The 19,376-nt window shown below is 37.1% G+C and overlaps 2 protein-coding genes and 3 long non-coding RNA genes across 6 annotated transcripts in view; 3 read left to right on the top strand and 2 right to left on the bottom strand.

Moving 5' to 3' along the window:
* LOC133531232 (uncharacterized) overlaps positions 1-19,376 on the top strand; it is a 452,362-nt gene that overhangs the window by 340,763 nt on the left and 92,223 nt on the right. The window lies entirely within an intron of this gene.
* LOC133531073 (uncharacterized) lies at positions 100-5,526 on the top strand. Its single transcript, XM_061869169.1, has 4 exons — positions 100-916; positions 3,490-3,570; positions 3,994-4,077; positions 5,405-5,526. Exons 1-4 carry the CDS (start codon positions 857-859, stop codon positions 5,498-5,500), a joined length of 321 nt encoding a protein of 106 aa, XP_061725153.1. The 5' UTR covers positions 100-856; the 3' UTR covers positions 5,501-5,526.
* On the bottom strand, positions 6,205-8,222 carry LOC133531118 (uncharacterized). 2 transcript variants are annotated; one of them, XM_061869234.1, is made up of 3 exons: positions 8,046-8,222; positions 7,719-7,803; positions 6,205-6,866 (listed from the first exon to the last, which is right to left on the bottom strand). In XM_061869234.1, exons 1-3 carry the CDS (start codon positions 8,060-8,062, stop codon positions 6,294-6,296), a joined length of 675 nt encoding a protein of 224 aa, XP_061725218.1. In that variant the 5' UTR covers positions 8,063-8,222; the 3' UTR covers positions 6,205-6,293. The 2 variants fall into 2 exon arrangements, with proteins under 2 accessions (XP_061725218.1, XP_061725219.1); XM_061869235.1 differs by having other exon boundaries at positions 7,989-8,076.
* LOC133531119 (uncharacterized) lies at positions 8,234-10,290 on the top strand. The gene is made up of 2 exons (XR_009801465.1): positions 8,234-8,486; positions 10,164-10,290. It is a non-coding gene; the product is annotated as an uncharacterized LOC133531119 (long non-coding RNA).
* On the bottom strand, positions 12,294-18,060 carry LOC133530985 (uncharacterized). The gene is made up of 2 exons (XR_009801422.1): positions 17,129-18,060; positions 12,294-12,619 (listed from the first exon to the last, which is right to left on the bottom strand). It is a non-coding gene; the product is annotated as an uncharacterized LOC133530985 (long non-coding RNA).

The following is a 19,376-nucleotide window of genomic DNA, read 5'->3' as shown; positions in this document are numbered from 1 at the left end:
TAATAATAATGTAATTTGAATGCTCAGTACCATTCCTGCCAACGTATCCAGGGGGACAATCGTTTGCAGAAAACGAAACGCTATTGTCTCTCTATCACTCTCCCATATTAGTGCGACAAAGACAGCATTTCGTTTCGTTTCTCTGCGAATGATTGTTTTCTTGGCTAGGCCCCCTGCTAATTTAAGGATTAAATCCAGGTAAAGTGCTGGTTATCGAATCAAATTAAACCTTTTATTATGCGAATAGGCTTCAAATTCAAATGCTCTTTCACATGCCAATAAAATATGTTTTGACAGGGTCACTATCCACTAGGCCAAACAGAGCCCCTAGTGTACATTTATTCAATTTCGTAATGTGACATATACGTTTGCGTTAAGTCTCATTTAGTATGGGATTTAGAAACAGCGCGCCAAGCGGAACGTTTTGGAAACTCAAAATCCCTTAACGCAAACGCGTACGTCACGTTACGCCATCGAATAAATTTACACTAGGGGTACGAACAGGTCATCAGATTGAACTTTTAATTTATAATCTCCAAAAATATATAATCTCCAACGCACGTAAAAACTTAACAAGAATATGCGAGGTATTTAACGGAAGTACTCGTATCTCGATAGAACAGCGAAAAGTCCAAAATAATCTATACAACTGTTATTAAAAACTTTTTCTTCACTAACTTTTTAAAGTTAAAAAAGTTTTCCACGAAAAGAACCATTGGAGCATTTTTTAATACCAAATTGTTTCCTAACACGCTTCGTGTTCGATATCCCTAATGTTATCGTCATAATATTTTTTACTTTTCTATTTCAATTTTATATATTTTACATGAACACGTGACTTATCCCGACCAAAACCATGCTGAGGATATTATTATTATTTTATATAATTATTGCTGTTTCTAATGGGCATAATAATGTAAGTTTTCATTGACCTTTCAATTTTTAAAAGTAAGTATTTACCTCACCTATTTTATTCGAGTTATATAGTTATCAGAGCAAAATTAGCAAAAATATGGATTAAAAAAAGAGAGAGATTCCAAAGAGTGAATATAAACTTCTATTATCTAAATCTCTCTTTTAAGAGTCCGCAGCTGGCTCGGCCGAATTTCACCTTCCCATACAAACGGAGTTTCGTTCTTATTTGGAAACTACATTTTGGATTGTAATGAAACTTTGCACATACATAAGGTATGTGCAAAGTTCTCTATCTATCTATGCCTGTAATTAGTATATAGCTTCAGCTTATAAAATAAACCAAACAGAGCAAAAACAAATTCAAATTCAAAACTCTAATTCGCTGTATTTTTTTAACCATTGGTATCTGAAGCTACATAAGCTAATTACAGGCATAGATATACCTTATCCTATTTAAGTACAAAGTTTCAGAGCAATGGAGCTAGTCGCCTTAAAATGAGAGTGTAACTACGTTTGTATTGAGAATCAGGAGGTCTACCGCAAAAACCGAAATTTCGCAAATTGCGGGGATATTTCTCTTACACTCTCACTAAGACGTTATTAGAGCGACATCGAAAGAGAAAAATGCCCGCAATTGACGAACTTCGATTTTCACCGTTATACGGCTGCGGATTCTTAATCGTCTATTTGAAATTTTCGTCGTATTTTTAAATAATGAAAGGCCCTTAGGAACCGATAATCGCTTTTTCCGAAGAAAAATTTAGTTAGGTTAGATTTACTTACAATATAAATTCTCATACTTAAAATCCCTCATAATTCAAATTCTTATAATTCAGAACTAAAAACATTTTATTTACAATAACAATATACATAATCGATATATACAGAGGATTATTATAACTAGCTTATATCTAAAATAGACCCTTGAGGCATTTAACCAAGGATGCAGGCGGCATTTCCTCGTATCGCATTGCTGATACGTTGTGCGAGGAAGCCGCCAGCTCCTCGGTCACAAATTACGTCAACCAGACAATTCAGAACTTGACAAGTGTATTCCTATTTCCTCTATATTTGTCATATTTCCTTCTATCTTTTCGGTTTAAAGAATCTTTTGTCAATTTTATCATAGAAAATTGATTATTAACTAGCCTTTGTGAATTAATTTTCACTGCACCGCCACTGCACTTTTTCTATCAATAACATGATATTCTTGTACTATTAATTACGGAATGGAAACGAATATCGACTAAAAATTACTAAGCTCAATATGGAGAATTTCGCTTGAGAAATAATGATCATTATAGTTAGTTGTTAAAATGCCTGAGTACGTTTTCAAATTGTACGATCGGATAATGGATGTCTGATAGGTACGACCACAAAAAAAGTTCCTGTTAGTAAAATCAGGGGGCCTACCGCGAAAATCGAAGTTCGTCAATTGCGGGCATTTTTCTCTGTCACTCTTATGACGTCTTAGAGAGAGTAACAGAGAAAAATCCCCGCAATTGGCGAATTTCGGTTTTCGCGGTAGGCCTCCAGACCAAGATATCTCTGCGTGCGTATCTGCTATAAATGATGACATTGATAATTTGCATGGTGATCAGTAGTAGTGTGAGTAAGCGTAAGGCCGAAGTGGACGCTCGAGATGGGCGTGCAGCTGGGCAGAGCGTGCGGCGTGCATGTTAAAGAAATGCAAACGTATAGGAGCGGCCTTAGTGCACGCTGCTCACATCACTTGTGAGCCCGACGCCACGCTGCACGCCCCGCCGAACGCTCCGCTTCGAGCGCCCGCTCAGGCCTTACACTAAGAAAATATTAAATAAATTGTTTTCCGAGGTGGTGATATTAAAGATGTACGATAGATTTTTAAACAGTTAACTCTGATAAACAGGTGATATAATAACATTTGACAAGCAAATATACCTACAACTAAAAAATCGCTCTAAAAAATTACAGTTCAAATTCTTATATAAAGAAAATTAGATATGCTAAACTTTTGTTGAAAAAGATACATTACTTTGAATTGGCAAAGTTTTGCAACTTTTTCCCCGTTTCAAATACGAGTAGGCTGTATACTTTATATATTGAATGACTAAATTTTTAATGTATTATACCAGTATCGTTTAATAAAAAACATTCTTTTAAAAGCAAATGACTAGAAAAGAAGGTGAATTTAAAAGAAATTTAAAAACTCTATCCATATTCGAGGTATCTTCCAGTTTATTTTAAATTTGAATTCTGTGTCCGAGAAACAAGATTTAACTAGTTTCGTCGGTTAAGCTTTTAAAATATCAACTTATTTTGTAAGTGTCGATAGAAAAGAGTATAACACAAAAGAGGAAGAGAGAAAAATACAGGGATTTATTACTATAGTAAATTGCAACAATTCTTTTATTACTTGGTTAGGTACTTGGTAGGGAAATTAAGGAATAGCTTGCCGATAGAATTAACATTCGAGGGTATGCGAAATTGCGAATACGATTAACATACCTAAACTTAGACTTTACTCATAATACCCATAACCATAAAAAAATTAAGAAATGGTGGTAAAAAAACAACTAAACTTTATTATTTCAGAAACTAACCAACGATGCAGATTTACAGTCGGAGCTCCTACCACAAGAGTTGAACCCATTCTTTGTACCTGCGGAAGAGTCGGTAGGTCTTCTAGTTTACATTTTGATTGAAAAGGGTGTTAATATTAATCCCCGCTCTGTGTTAATGGTCCAAGAAGTTTCCATCGCGATACAGCGGAACCTTTGGTCTAGGCTTGGTGCAGGATGGCGATGGACATTAGTTTATAGATGTTTTGATGAAGATTGCTGCAGAAATTATGGTTTATGTTAGTTGATGACCGGTCTGGCATAATGGGTTGTGTTGTTACCCTGCCTATGAAGGCGATGGTCCCGCTAAGGACGTTTATTTGTGTGATGAACACAGATATTTGTTCCTGAGTCATGGGTGTTTTCTATGTATATAAGTTACAACGGTTCCGGACGGTTCTAGCTTGAGTTAGCGCAAATAGTTTGTAAAATTATACTCGTAAATTATAATATAATAATCAATGATCTGACATTACAGCAAATGCAATCCATGCCTTTACCGCTGCGTTTACGTCGGAACTCAGAAGTCGTCACAATACCGGAAAATACTACAATGCAGCAGGTACTATTTCGTCATTTTTTAAATAACAATATTACATTGTGTTTGAAAAATCCTAAATCTAGGCACATGAATACAGAAAACCATCTTCTTCTACCTTGTGTTATCCCGGCCTTCGCCAGGGTCCGCTTTCCTACTTGCCTTCCTCCACTTTGCAAATCCTTTGATTTTTTTGTCAAAATGGCTGGGCCTTACCTTATTTCAGTTTTAAGTTAAGCTTACGAGGTCTACAGCTTACAGAGCTACTAGTTAATGATTAACTTCATAATTATTATGAAACCCCTGTTAGGGTGGTAGACAACAGGTATAAGAAGAGAGACGAGGGGGGGAAGGGGAGGGGGCGGTGCCGCGGCACATTCTACAATGACGAGTCATTCTTCAATCGTCTTATATACTATAGAATAGATAAAGTATAGTACATATTGAATCTATCGGAGGTTAGGGTTTGTGGATCGGAACGCGATTTTTATGACGTCTTTTTTTCGATGACGTCAGGGCTATTAAATTAGTGTACACTGCGTTAGTCTGGAGTAAACTTGAAGCGGCATCGGTCGTTTGGAGCCCGCATGAGGACAAGTACGTCTTGCTTCTGGAAAAAATCCAGAAAGCCTTTCAACGATTCTTATACAAAAAGGTTTACGGGTATTACCCATATTTGTACCCATCAAAGTTCCTGCTTGGCGTTTTAGGGTTTCATTCGTTAGAGGTGAGGCGTAACTACGGGCTATTGACTACTGTATGTAATGTCTTACGTGGGACCTCGGACTGCCCTGAACTGGTTGCACAGCTCGTACGCCTGTTCGTTCCATCTGTGGCTAAGGCCCAATTTAATTTCCGACCACGAAGTCGTCACCTATTAACAGTGCCTAAAACATGCAGTAGGTATGTCCTATGGCAAATCACCACTTGTCCGCGCTCTACAATATATTAACGTGCTCCTCGCATTAGCACCGGAATGTGATGTATTTGCAAGTTGGATGTATGAAATTCTGTGTAACGATAGATAAGCGAGAATCTTCTATCTTGTATTAGTCTTCTTTCTTACATTTGTTCTGTTTTTCCTTTCTAGTTTGTATAAATACTGTCTATTATAAATTTCACAGTGTATTAGTTCGCTGTAATGCTATGTAATTTTTTGAATCAATAAAAAAAAAGATGTTAATGAAACTTACTTGGATCGAAAAACTCTTGCAGGGAATAATAACAATGATCTATCAGGTAGGTTTTCAAGTTATGCACGAATCTTGTGTATTGATTCATTGCTTTGCTCTTCAGTTATTTATTTTAAAAGGGAGTTACAGGATTTGAATAATCTTTTTTATGTTACCAGGTGAAGACGTACACTCGCATCGTCGCTGGAGTCGTTTTGGTGCTGTCCGCCATCGTGGAAATCGTGTCGTACGTTTTGGAGACATACACCATATAATTTAGAAATAAATATCTTCGTTATAATTTTCTTTTATTTACTCTTTGTGTACTTTAGGGTCGGATAGCCGACAGTGAATCAGTAGGACACATTTAACCAACGCTTTATTTTGTAAATGTAACGTTGCTTAATTTGTGTTATTGTTTAAATAAAATTCAAGCTTGTGTTTGTTCGAATGGCAACCGGCCGGTAAATACAAAGAATACTAATGAATACACTACAAAATGAATGAAGAGGAAAGAATAGCTTTCCGATCCTAAAGAAATAACGGTACTTGTTCTATGAAATTTTTATTTATTTAAACTTTACTGCACGATATAAATTGTACAAATGGCGGACTTAAGGCATTCTCTACCAGCCAACCAAATTTCATTCCATTTCGGGAGAAAACGGTTTCCACTAACTAAATCTTAACAAATCACTTTGATTTTAATGTCGGTTTATATAAAGGTTTTTTATAGGTTTCACTTAATTGAAAAAAATAAAAGATTTTTTTTGTTTTGCAAATTTTGTAAAACAGGAAACTTGTAAACCTAGTTTTTCATTGTGCCAATAACATATTAAAAAATCATGGAGAATGGAAATGGGCGAGTACGAGCTATAATTCCCTCTGAAGACGAAAAAATGCAGGGATAAATAAATTGTTGATTAAATTGTTGCTCAAGTAAATTGATGTATTTATATGGAAAATAAAGAAAAATCAACTGAGTGTCATGGTCAGGACAATATTCAGCCCAAACTTTTTAATATGTGCATTGAAAATAAAAAGGTTTTATTAATAAATTTTTATTCTTCATATATACCGCTTCTCTTCTTCGCTTTGATTCTCCTTGAAACGCTTATTTTTCTTCTCCGGACTCTCGTTCAAAAATCTCCGATTAAACCTATTCGTCATATAAGGATCCTCGACTCCCATGGTTTTATATTTATCAAACGTACCCATAAAACTATTAACAGCTTTATTAAATGCTCTTCTATAACTGGTAACAGGCATTTTCTCTCTTAAAGTGACCACTGGTTCAAAAGGTATGATCATACCTGCTGCAGACGCTATGAGAGGTATCATAGGCGCTGGTACATAATAGGTCAAAATCTCCATGGCTCCGTTTACCATACAAGTCCCAACATTTTTCAAGACGGCTGTTACTCTTGGACTATTGAAGAAATCTTGAATAGCTTTAATTACATTATTGTAAAGCCTTATGAAAAAGTTTGGCTCAATTTCTTCAACTTCTGTTTTTGAATCGGTTGAATTGTTTTTGATGTTTGGTTGTATGGTGGTGGCATCTTGAAGAGCTATATTATTTGAAATTGAGTTGGGGGTTTGAGTTTCTACTAAATGGATGTCGTTTTCGGTGTGCTGAGGCTGTAAGTTCAAATTAACAAAGTTTACGGTAAAAGCAAAATAAAGAAGAAGAAAACCCCAAGATTTTTTATTGATGTCAATTGAATATGAGTCCCACCCGATCGCAAGCGGGTACCATTTACAATTCCATCCTTCAAAGTTTATCATCCTCCTTGATGGTTTATTCTCATCTGTCCCCGCCGAGCACAGATGGGAATAGGCGCTACGTAAACATCATTACCATTTATGCCTGCCTCTTGTATGGTCACGGTGGTCACGTGGGGCAGGCACATATGGGAACACACCTCCTGAATTATAAATGTATTATATTCGTGTTCCTAGTAAGAAATAAGACCACAATTTCTGGCGTCCGAGATAAACAGTGTTCTATGCAAAATAAAGAAGGAAATAAATCTTAAAAGTAGGTAACCTTGTCACTGAAAGCCGGCACTTCATAGAAACATACCGTTGTTTTGTTACATTGCTGCGGCAAATATGACAAACTATTCTAGGATAATATAACTGGGATATTGTTCTGTTCAGCTGTTAAGCGTACTATCTCTGATGAACCAATGAAATGTGCTCTCCCTGTATGCATTTTAAAATATTAAATTTTTTGTAATATTTACTAATTTCCCAGATTTCGATCCTCATAAGGATCTTTTTACAAATTATTAGTCCCAAAAATCACACAAGAAAATTCTGGATAAAATATTATCCGAGAGAATTTTAGTAACAAAATAGTAAAATGATAATGCTGGAATCCTAGCGAATCTTAGTTGGAAGATCCCATAAGAAACCTATTCATAACTTTGAGGTTAATATTTTACGAGTTCCCATAATTTCGGTAAGCGATATGAACCAGAAACTTACCACAACTTCGTCCGCAGCGGCGTACACCAACAAACAAACCAGAACTTTGCTTGTTATCATTACGATCCGGGGCACAACATGGTTTCTGCAAAGCATGGATGTATTGGAATGCCGCACTTAACTTAGGCAATAAAAGTATGATTATATTTGAAGCAAAGCAATTCTATTATTGCCCATATTTTCACAAAATATTATGGATTGTTCACAGCTTGGAGTTTTACAAGCGTGCAAAGGCATTCTGCAAAGAATTTTAATAAGTGTGTTCCAAACCAGCAATGAAATCCAAGAAACAGGTTTTTTTCATGACAGGCAATTGCAATATAACACCTTTTAAAAGTCGACATGTTTATGAAAATAAATGAGATTCACGAAGGATTTTGGACATTCAGAAGGATATTTATAGGTTAGCATTGTAGCTAGGTTTCATGTCAAAAAAATGCAATTTTTCTTATAACTAGTACGATCAATTGTGGATCGTTTACATTGAAATCTTTTTCATAAGTTTATCATTTTAAATCTGTGCAAGCTTAAAATACAATTTTTTCTTTAATAATATTTCGCATAACTTGTTAAACTTTGACTCCAATCTTTATCGATCGTAAAACACTTGGAAATTAAATTCAAGTCATAAATTCAAAATGGAAATATAACATTATACGAGTAAAAGTAGGTCGCGCCGCGTATGTTTGCGCGCTGGGGAAACTGAAAATGAATTTCTTTATCTTCTGTATCTTGATACTGATGAGTATCGTGAGAGCGGTTCCGCAGGTAACGCGTTTTATTTTTTGATAGCATTTCGTATTCACGATTGGGAATCGAATTTAAAGAAGATGCAAATACAAGCATGGATATAAGAATTCTTTTAAAACGGCACTGATAAAATGTTTTTGCATATTCCCATTCTGTTTTGGCAGATTATTTTTCCTTATACAGCGTGGGCCCATATAACCCGACAGATTTTAACCACGCGTTCTGAGGTCATGAGAAGCATAAAATATTATATAACTTTTGGTCAAATTGGGCAATTTTTTTTTGCGTGTTTTCTGTACACATGTTATTTCTTTTTATCTTGGCGAAAAAAAAAACATTGCACTTTCGCTAAGTTTTCTTTTATTTACAAAAAAATTGCGAGTTTCCTTTAATACTTTAATGTCTGTCAGTATAAGCCAAATCAAATAGTGCAGCGTAGCAACCAAAAGGCGTTTTTACAGAAACAAATTTTCACAAGAATTGTCATTATCTCAAAACAAAACCGATTTCAGATAACTTTGTATGACATTTTACTTAGTCTCTAAATGTGGTCTCTTGATGTATTCTTATAGATCGATAAAATCAGTCGGGTTATATGGGCCCACCGTGTATAATGCAAACAAAAATAAGCTAACATATTATTGTGCCAAAGAATATTGCAGAAAATAGTAACATCATCGTAAAAAACACCCTTATTAAGTCTTTACATAGTCTCTATGTAGAAACCCTAAACTTGTTAGGTTAGTCAGGAAAACATTACCTACATAGTTGTCTATATTTAATTCTTAATAATTGCGACCAGTAGGGCTAAGATGATCGGTTTTTAGGGTTCCGTACCCAAAGGGTAAAACCCTATTACTAAGACTCCGCTGTCCGTCCGTCTGTCCATCTGACCAGGCCGTGATAGTTAGACAGTTGAAATTTTCACAGATGATGGATTTCTGTTGCTGCTATAACAATAAATACCAAAAAGTACCGAACCCTCGGTGGGCGAGTCCGACTCGCACTTGTCCGGTTTTGTATCGCCTATCATCATGCCTGTCACGTTCTAACAAGTAAAGTGATAAAAATGCGACCATGATATCGCCGCAGGCATGGTTTGACATGGTGGGTTTATGATACCACTGTCAACCAACTTAACCTATTCATTGCGAATCTGACTCGTGGTAGTTTGACTAGGATGTAATCCAGCTTGAGCTTCCGTAGCCAACATGTCAATCGTTAACGCTCCGTAGCGTAGCGTAGTCATCTGTCTACCCATCTTCCATATCAGCGTGACAATGACAGCGTTTTTTTCGTTAAGGAGCGTTAACGATTGGCATGTTGGCTACGAGGGCAGGGGTTATCAAACTCTTTTGTATAATTGAAATACTAGTCCCCCAGAACCTTGAGCCGGCGAAGTAAGCTGCATACAAATGTATTCCTAAGGATTACCGCAAAAATCGAAAATCTAAAAATAGTTATATCCCCTTCTATCGCTCGAATAAGCAAGAGTGATAGTTGCAAGAGTGATAGCAGTGAACGAAATTTCAATTTTCGCGGTAGGCCTATGGTCTCCCGCGATACTGACCTTTTGATCCTAGGACCTTATGTACTTTCTGTATTTAAGCTATGCACTAACCGATGTTATAGCTATGTTTGTATTGTATCTTCTGGATTTTCATGTAATATTATTTTTTAATCTTATCATTTTAGGTCCCTTACGACTATATCCCGCTGGGGCGCAAGTCAGCGCCGAATAACCATCCGTCCGACGTCAACCTCAACTATGAGCGGCTGTATCCTTCGCGCCGCAAATATGTTGATTAAACAGCAATAAATACGTGCGTTTTATTTAATTTTTGCCCTTGGGCCGGGAAGCGTCAACTTTCGACCCGCTACCCAAAACGACGTTGCCGCTTAACGGCCGTAGAATAGTAGAAGGATGAAATGCACCCATTCTGTCGAGGTTCTTAGCTTAGCGCTCGAACGTAGTGAGAGCACCAATGGTCCGAAACTGAAATTGTGTCATTTACCCGATTTAAGCACTACTTTTCATTTCAAATACGAGGAAAGTAAAATACATGTGTATTTAAAAAACACGGCTAAGTATAAACTTCAGCAGTATTTCTTGAGGATATTCTAAATTAACAATTTAAGTAAAAGTATAATTATCAGAATGGAAATTGTGCAACAAAACCAATTAACACCAAAATTCTAATTGATTAACGTAAAAAAAAGAATAAAATGAGCATAGAAAGTAGAGTGCTCTAGAGCGGAAACGTATCATTTTATGCGCACTTTTTAGAACAACAACGACCCACTTTCAGAGCATAAGAAGTGAAAAATAGTATACACACCTCGGGCAGTAAATAAGAAAGCCTCAAATCACATCTATTTTGTGGGCAGTCGTGGAGCCGACCCCAAGCTATATAATACCACTAACACACTATCAACCAACCTATCCTACGACTATAATTATGGTAGGTACGGCAATCAGATTTGGAAGAAGAAAGAGACGAATTTTGAACGGGTGTTGCGATAACTTGTTTTCCCTTTGTCGCCGTATTCCTGCAGTGCCTTCATTATTTATATGTTTGCACCATTCACCGTGTTAAAAGTGTATCACGAGTACTTTAATATTGAATTAATAAGTATAGTATATTAGCAGCAAGGCTTTACGTATTTCAATCCGTCTGTTGGCCTGCATTGTAGGCCGTGGGCGTGACCACACCAAAGGACAAAGGTAAATACCGTGCTACTTTCATGTGGTTGCGGCCTTAAGAGGAACTTTTCGATGTACTCAACGTTAAATAATATATAAAACGTATTTCAGTTTTATGATTTATGTAAAAAAGTACATTTTGATGTAAACGTTGAAGTTGATAAGCTGTTTAAAGGAGACGTTAATATTCAGTATACATTTGACAGTCAATTCAATATGAAAGATTTTAAGTTCAATATTAATCCAGTAACTTTGTCGCCTTTTGCAATGGGGCTCGTTTGCATCAAATCCGGTTGTTCTGATTTTTTGCAGATTTGTGATGTTGGCTCAATGAATAATTCAAGTTTATGACCTCGAGCGCCGAGCGAAACTTTTTCAAATAACAAAATAAACCGCGAGAATTTCGGTTTTTTTTCTTAGATTTGGGCGATTATAGCCCTAAAGGACTAGGTAGTTCTTATATTTATTTCTCAGGGCGTTTTTAAGGAAGACTAATGTTGCTACAGTACCAGACTAGAATTTTCTCTGTAGTTTCCGAGATAAAGTCTTAAGTTACTGTATTGTAATTTATATGTCATTTTCAGTTACTTACATCACCTTGAACATACTTACATCACCTTGAAAATACTTACATCACCTTGAACATACTTACATCACCTTGAAAATACTTACATCACCTTGAACATACTTACATCACCTTGTTTCCTGATGATGGTAGAGTTGACTTTTATGTGGTTATTTTGAATTATTATATTTAATAGCGTTCATATTGATTTGATTATAATGTATTACAGTTCGTATTTTCCTCGCGTTGGTGTGGTGTACATTTTGTGTTTCACTTGGTAACAAAGTTTGTTCACCCCCGTGCGTGCCTTGAAACAACCACAACGCTTAAGTTTTTTTTTTTACTACGAGCGTAGCGAGAGAATTTCGGAATCTTTCGCTTGCTCGCATGTCAAAATTAACACGAGGGGATTAAACAAAAACTTTGAACCTTTGTGAAACAAATAACTATTGCCAATGTTTCGAAAAAGCTTTCGAAAAAGACAAATCAGAACCTAAATCTGTTTTTATAACTTTAGATTTAGTAAGTCGAGATGATTTAAAAAGAAAACAATACATTTGTTCGACTAAAGCACACCTCGTAACTTTAATACAATAAATACAAATACATCAAAAACATCGCCAATAACAATAACATATCTACTTACATACTAAAATATAAATTTCAAATTTTACATCTAGTGGGACATAACCAAATAGAAGTAAACCACGGTGACAAATAACGGATTCAAGATGGTGGATTGAAACAAAATGGCGGACGCCGTGGTACTGTAGGGACCTAGTCCCTTTGAGCGGATCTTAGGGTGTCGACCAGTTGACGTACATCTACGTTTCTGGGTACTGGGGACGCTAGCTCGGCATAGCGGCTGTGGTAATCTTGACCCTGAAATGGAGATAAAATTAGGTACAGATTGTGTTAATTGTAGAGATAATTTAGGTAGGTATTTATACTATTTGTCCAGCAATAAATGTATTTCCACTGATATGACAGATTTACCCCTTAACCTGCTTTCGTCGTTAAACTTTTCAACCCTTTCAACCTAGTCCGATAACGGTGACCTTTATAATTTCCTCTGATGAGCACGTTTATGGCTCGCGAATTTAGACTTAAATGTCCGGTCGCACTGTGCACAATAAAGCTGCCCTTGGTCGTTATATGTGTATGCGTAGGATGACTTAGGTCGAGACTTCCTTGAAGGCGCTTTTGGTCCAGGTGTTCAAGTCCAGCTTCTTACGCATGCTATGGACGCATATTATGTTGTCAACGATGACAATTAGGCCATGGACCTAATTCTCATACACTTCGGATATCTCTCACGTCGCTTCCCGGATAACCTGGAGAGAGTTATTCTGAAGGACAATGTTGAAGGTACCAGACCTCAGGGCCCTCCCCCTACTAGATGATATGCTCAAATCACTGCACCTATGCAATTAAAACTGCACGAGGCCATGCGCTTGGCGAGAGATGGAAACCTATGGAGGAACCTGGTCTTCAACAGAAGGACGTCACGATCCTCAGCAGTGAGGGGCCAAGAAGAGGATACATGTAGGTATGTAAAGCCTTTTAAAAGACGAATATCGTTTTCACTTTATTTCTACTCAGAATCATGATAGTTAGGGAGGTGGCGAGCAAAATTTCGATATCATCAGCACACATGGCAGACGTTATTAATAGCAATAATGATACCTTGAGAAACATAAAGGACCTCGTCTGCCACCACGGTGGCGCTGCGTTGTCAATTTACAGCGTTTCAAATATGTAAAAAAAAAAAGGTGGGCGATATTATTTGCACATGTCTGCCTCTGGGGCTGATGATCACAGTCATCCTGTAAACACAAAAAATCGAAGAGGCAGACATCCAGGGCTCTGACTTTTGAAGTTTTCAATTTTTTAAGTTATTTTTATTATTTAAAAAACTGTATATGAAATGCACACTTGGCAGATTTGAATTGTTCGATTAAAAACAATGAAAAGGACCACGGAAAAATAGTCTGCCAGCGTGATGCCGCTGCGTTGTCTATTGACAGCGCTTCAAAAATGTAAAAAAAAAAAGATGTGCTATATTATGCGCACATGTCTGCCTCTTGGACTGATGTTTCAATTTATCATGAAAACGAAAAAAATCGATGAGGCAGACGTTCAGACCCCTGATATTCCAAAGGCAGACCATTTGAATTTTTTTTTTTTTTTTTTTTTTTCAACTCGACACTCGCGCCAAGCTGCAAATACAAAATTTTGCATCTACTGAATATTATTGAAAATAATTAATAGAATCTATACGAACGATTTTCAAAACTCTTCAAAATATTTGGCTTCTGCCTGTTAACTGCGGCTCCGCAGGTATAAAACATCTCCATAGTTCCTTTCGTAGTGTCTCTCTTTTATCTGGGAATATGAGTGAGAACGGTATAACCCAGTTCCGACCTTTTCCGTATTGCGTACCTAAATGTATATAGCGTATACCTACATCTATAGATACATGTGGTAGTATAGAAGTAAATAGAAAGAAACAGGAGACAGCCTTCCCTCTTATTTTGCACGCTTTCCCTCTCTCTCGCGCTCCCAGGCACTTCCACAAGGACGTCTCGAAAGCGTAAGGCTTTGTACACAGCAGAGGTTGCAGAGCAGGTTCTCCGAGACGCTCATCAACAGTTTTGGAGAATTTCGAGTAATTGGAGTATTTGGAGTCTTTGAAGTTTCTCGAGTAATTTTAGTGTGTAAGCGCTTGATACACATAATAATTGAAAAAATCGGAGCGCGTTTTAGGAAAATGTGCGATTTGAAGTGCGCTATGTGTACTCTGCCTAAAGATTTCAAATAACGTACAAAGCGCCTCTACCATCGCCCGTTTTAATAGGGAGAATCCCTCGCAAAATAATCCCAAAATAATAATAATAAACCTATAAAGAATCACAATAATAACATGCAATACCCGCTTCCCCTTGATTACGTCCATTTCAAACCGTTATAAAGTTAAATATCAGTGAGCAAAGTGTCTGCCAAATGTTTTTTCGTATCCACGGAGTCGTAATGAATCGAATGGGGGCAATGAGAACCGTGTGCAAATGACTTAGTAGAGTTTTTTTTTCAAACACTTTTACAACTCCGTCCCATGATAATGCAGAGCCCTGAATGTCTGCCTCCTCGATTTTCTTCGTTTCCAAGATATTTGTGACCATGAACCCCAGAGGCAGACGTGTGCAAATAATTTGATACCCCTTTTTTTTTTAACAACTTTAATCGGCTGTAACGCGAAAACGCAGCGACGTAGGACCATTATTGACTGGACTAAATCGATTCGTACTGACGTAAACTGCAATCTACCTCGATGTGAAACGTGTGCAAATCATATACCGAAATGCTCGCCACCTCCCTAACTATGAGATCTTTCGATTTTTTTAGGAGAAAATAAATGCCCTAAATTTCCAAATATTTTTCGTTCCTTCCATTCCGTTACATTCATACAGTCAAGGTAATAAATATCGATACGGACAAAGTGCCAAATATATACATACACGACCTTATTGTCTATATAATATTAAGGTAGTGTGTACATATTTAAGTCACTTGGGACACCTTTCTCCTTATTAGGATCGAAAAAAATGTGATAATAAATGAAATAAGGCGTGGTGTACATTTAGTGTAGGTATTTTTTTCTTTTGAGAAAATAATGTATTTATTATGTAAGCGCACACATTAGGTTAAGCAAAGAGTGTTTTATTCGCCAACAAATTCCTCCGCAGGTTTAAAAAAAATTGAATTAATTAATGGTCCCTATCTGTGAAAGCGCACTAAGTGCTATTTGAACGTCTTGTTGTGTAATTTGATATTTTCATCCAAATTGAGTTAGCGACCCTTTTCAAGTAGCAAGCTGTCAAGTTATTGCAAAAAACGTAGGGACAAGAGGTTTCAGCGTCCACTCTTGTTCCGTTATAAACAACTAAGGAGATATAAACACACGAATTTTGGACACAGGTAATGAAATACCAGAGCTGTGATTAAGGGGAAAAATACATTGAGGACAATTCTGACTGAAGGAGGAGAAAGCGAGGAGAGAAATAGAAACAAGAGACATAAAATACCTAAACAGAAACTAAGGAGGCAGATTGGGGTTCTAAAATAGAATTCTCAGAGGAACAAGGACTGTAATTGAATCTTGAGCGCAGGTAGAGGTTGGTTCTACAGAACAATCTCCAGAAGTCTATATTAATAAAATCCTAAGCTTCGCGAGTAGTAAGTATTTACACAAGATTCCAGCAGAAATCAAGGAGAAAAATCGGGAATAATGGTTCCAAAATACAATCGTGAGAGGGCTAAAATAAAATAAGAACCCAAAACGTATACATACAGGAGTAAGTAGGTACCTAACGAGTCGTCAGAAGTAGAACAACCTTTATTACTGCTAAGTTCTTCAGACCATGTAATACTGCTATTGTGTATCGGTAATATTTGTAAAATACTTTATGTAAATACATACATATTTTACTTTTAAGACTGAGTGAGGAATGTCACGTACGTACGTCATCACCAAACTAAAAAGGAGAAAAGAAAAAAAAACGAAGGAAAGAAAAAGTAGGCTTCTTCCACATTTCTTTACCGAAAGTATCTTTCTTTTACAAGTCAGTATCACATTTACAGTGACATCGTTAGCGACATGAAAATTAGTAACATATATAAATACGACAGAGTGAAGAATGTCGCGACCCGATGCCGCACCAAAGTGCGAGACGTAGGAGACGTCATTATCAAGCATAAAAGATATCGGGCGGGACATGTTGCCAGGCAAAGTGATGGCAGGTGGACCAAAATGTTAGCGGAATGGTGGCCGCTTTCGCAACATAGGAGCGCCGGGGCCCATTTACAAACGGTATTAGACTAATATTATTAGTGTGTTGCCATAGCAACCCACCACCACCACCAGATCAGACCTCCACCTTACAGAAAATCGCAGCCAAATAACACTAGACCCTACTCATAGTGTTGTGTTCCTGCCGGTGAGTAAGGTTGCCAGAGCTCAACGAGGGGTGGGAGGGGGTTAGGGTCGGCAACGCGCATGTAACTCCTCTGGAGTTGCAGGCGTACATAGGCTACGGATACTGCTTACCATCAGGCGCGCCGTATGCTTGTTTGCCACAGACGTAATATAAAAAAAAAACCCCATACGATTTAATGTTGTGGGCTAGTCATATTAGTCTAATACCGATACCGTTCGAGAAATGGGCCCCAGGGTCCGTTGGCTTGTTGGGTGAACGACATTCGGAAGACTGTGGGTCACTTCTGGATGAGATTAGCTCAGGACAGGGACAAGTGGCGTATCTGAAGAGAGGCATATGCCCAGCAGTGGGCAATGAAAGGCTAATGTGATGATGATGATATATATATATTACTTACCAGCGCCGTGCAAACTAGTGCGACGACCACACAGAACGCCAAAAGCCACTTCATGGTGCCGTATGAGAGATCCACTCACGCGCAGGTTATATATACTGCTCGTTTTAATCAACTAAGTAAAGCGTATAGAATTATATTTGTTTCGTTGTTTAGTTACGGGCGTAAATAAAGTTGTGATGTGTGAAAAACCGTGGTCATTAATTATCTATGGTTCCTTATGGACTTCTCTTAGGAAGCTAGTCCTGGATTCGAATCTTGGTAAAGGCATGTATTTGCTTTTATCATAAATATGTGTGCCTCAGATATGGGACGAACTAAGTACGTAAATATATTTATGTATATTTGTCTAGTATAAATATATATTTATATTATACAAGCCACACAAAAAATGTTTTAACCAGAAATATCACTGTTGGCGGCTGAGAGATCATAACCAGTGATCGGAACTATGGGAGTAAAACTTAAACAAAACTTATCAAGCGGACGTAAAAAGAGTGCCTTAAAAATATTCGAATATCTATGAATGTAAATATTTTTATGGCTGTAAGTACTATACTATTCCTATCCCTATGGACATGAATATTTTTAGGGCTGTATGCACTATTTTATGTCCGCTTAACAAGTTTTGTTAAAGTTTTACTCCCATAGTTCCGATCACTGATCATAACATATCAAACACCTTAGGTGAACAATAGTGTGGTGAAAAGCGGGAGCGGGGAGACGACCGAACGTGATGGTCTTATATAACTTTCAGTGGGAGTAGCAGAGAAAGCGCTATTATTGTTTGTCCTTTTCATAGTCTCACTTTTCTATTCCGCCTACTTCTGAAAAGTCCTAAGTACCACATATAAAGACGTATTGTTGTTGCCCACCAAAGCTTGGCGGGCAACAATGAACCCAATATATTACGTAGGTTGATTTTGGTATTTTGTCAGGAAACGTGTCTTTAAATTTCATCGCGCTGCGTATAAATTGTCCCTTACGGGTGCACGCATGTGACGACTCTATAGAAGGTATACTTGCTTTGAGTACCTAAAAAATAAATTGAACGTATAGCTAGTTACATTCAAAATAAGCTTCCCGTAAAGGAGAGCAGTCAGACAGCCAGACATACAAAGCATGTTTTTCCAAAGTGAACTAGAGACGCTACGCTTGGGCTTCGCGCTCGCTCGGTCAGTAAAAGAGAAAATTCAAAATTGAAAATAATGCTATTACAACTAATTATACAACAAACTTTGAGTCCTGGGAGCCTAGCCAAGGTGACAATTATAATATGATACTCGTACTTATGTAAATTATAACAGAAATAATGACATATTGACGTTGAGAATGCCAAATCCGGCAGCGCGATTTTAATCAACGTAATTAATATCTTATGTATTTTGTTGCTAGGTAACAATTTGTTGGTCAAAAATCGAATTAATTGATTGAATAATTTTGCAAAAAAAGTGTCATGCGCTGACGAAGAAATCTTAACGCATTTTACCACACTTCTTGTTTTTCGTCTTATCCCCGTTTATCACTAAGCGAGCAATATATCGACATATTATAAAGCCCGACCAGAAATATATGATCATTGTCAAGAGGGCGCCGTTATCTCATGTATGGTGACAGTTCAGTTTAGTACGAAAAAAAGTAAAAAAAATTATAAAAATAAAAAAAAAACAAAAAACCCGACTGCACACTAAAAAAGAGGAAAACAAGCCTACAAGAATATTGTTGTTGATGGTAAGTATCGCAGGCGGGGACCAACAACCAAAATGACTATAAGTAACCCTCTGTTGGTCCCCGCGTTTTTTATAATAATATTTTTTTTATTTATAACTTTTGAGTTACCCCCAAAAAACGAATCAAGACGAATCTAACGATACCTTATACATCAAAATCCATCAAGCCGTTTAGGCTACAGGAGGCCACAAAGAAACGGACATACATACATACATACACTCGAAAAACATTACCCTCCTCCCTTTGGCAGTCGGGTAAAAATAGTTCCAATGAAATTCCGCAATATGGCGCGTAATCATATATTACTGGTCAGGCTTTATAGGTAAAAAACTTAAGTCACCTGTTGTATGTAGTTGTGACGTGTTCGAATAGACATTTGTTTTGTTTGTGTGTGTCTTTTAAACATGTATTGTCTATTCGAACACGCCACAACTACATACAACAGGTGACTTACTTAAGTTTTTTAACTTTACATTATTTAAATTGAGATTGGCATTTGCTATCACCGATCTTGCAGCTG

Source organism: Cydia pomonella, chromosome 24 (assembly GCF_033807575.1).
Source record: "Cydia pomonella isolate Wapato2018A chromosome 24, ilCydPomo1, whole genome shotgun sequence".
In the NCBI taxonomy this organism is placed as follows: domain Eukaryota; kingdom Metazoa; phylum Arthropoda; class Insecta; order Lepidoptera; family Tortricidae; genus Cydia; species Cydia pomonella.
This window is presented reverse-complemented; position numbering and strand designations above follow the sequence as displayed.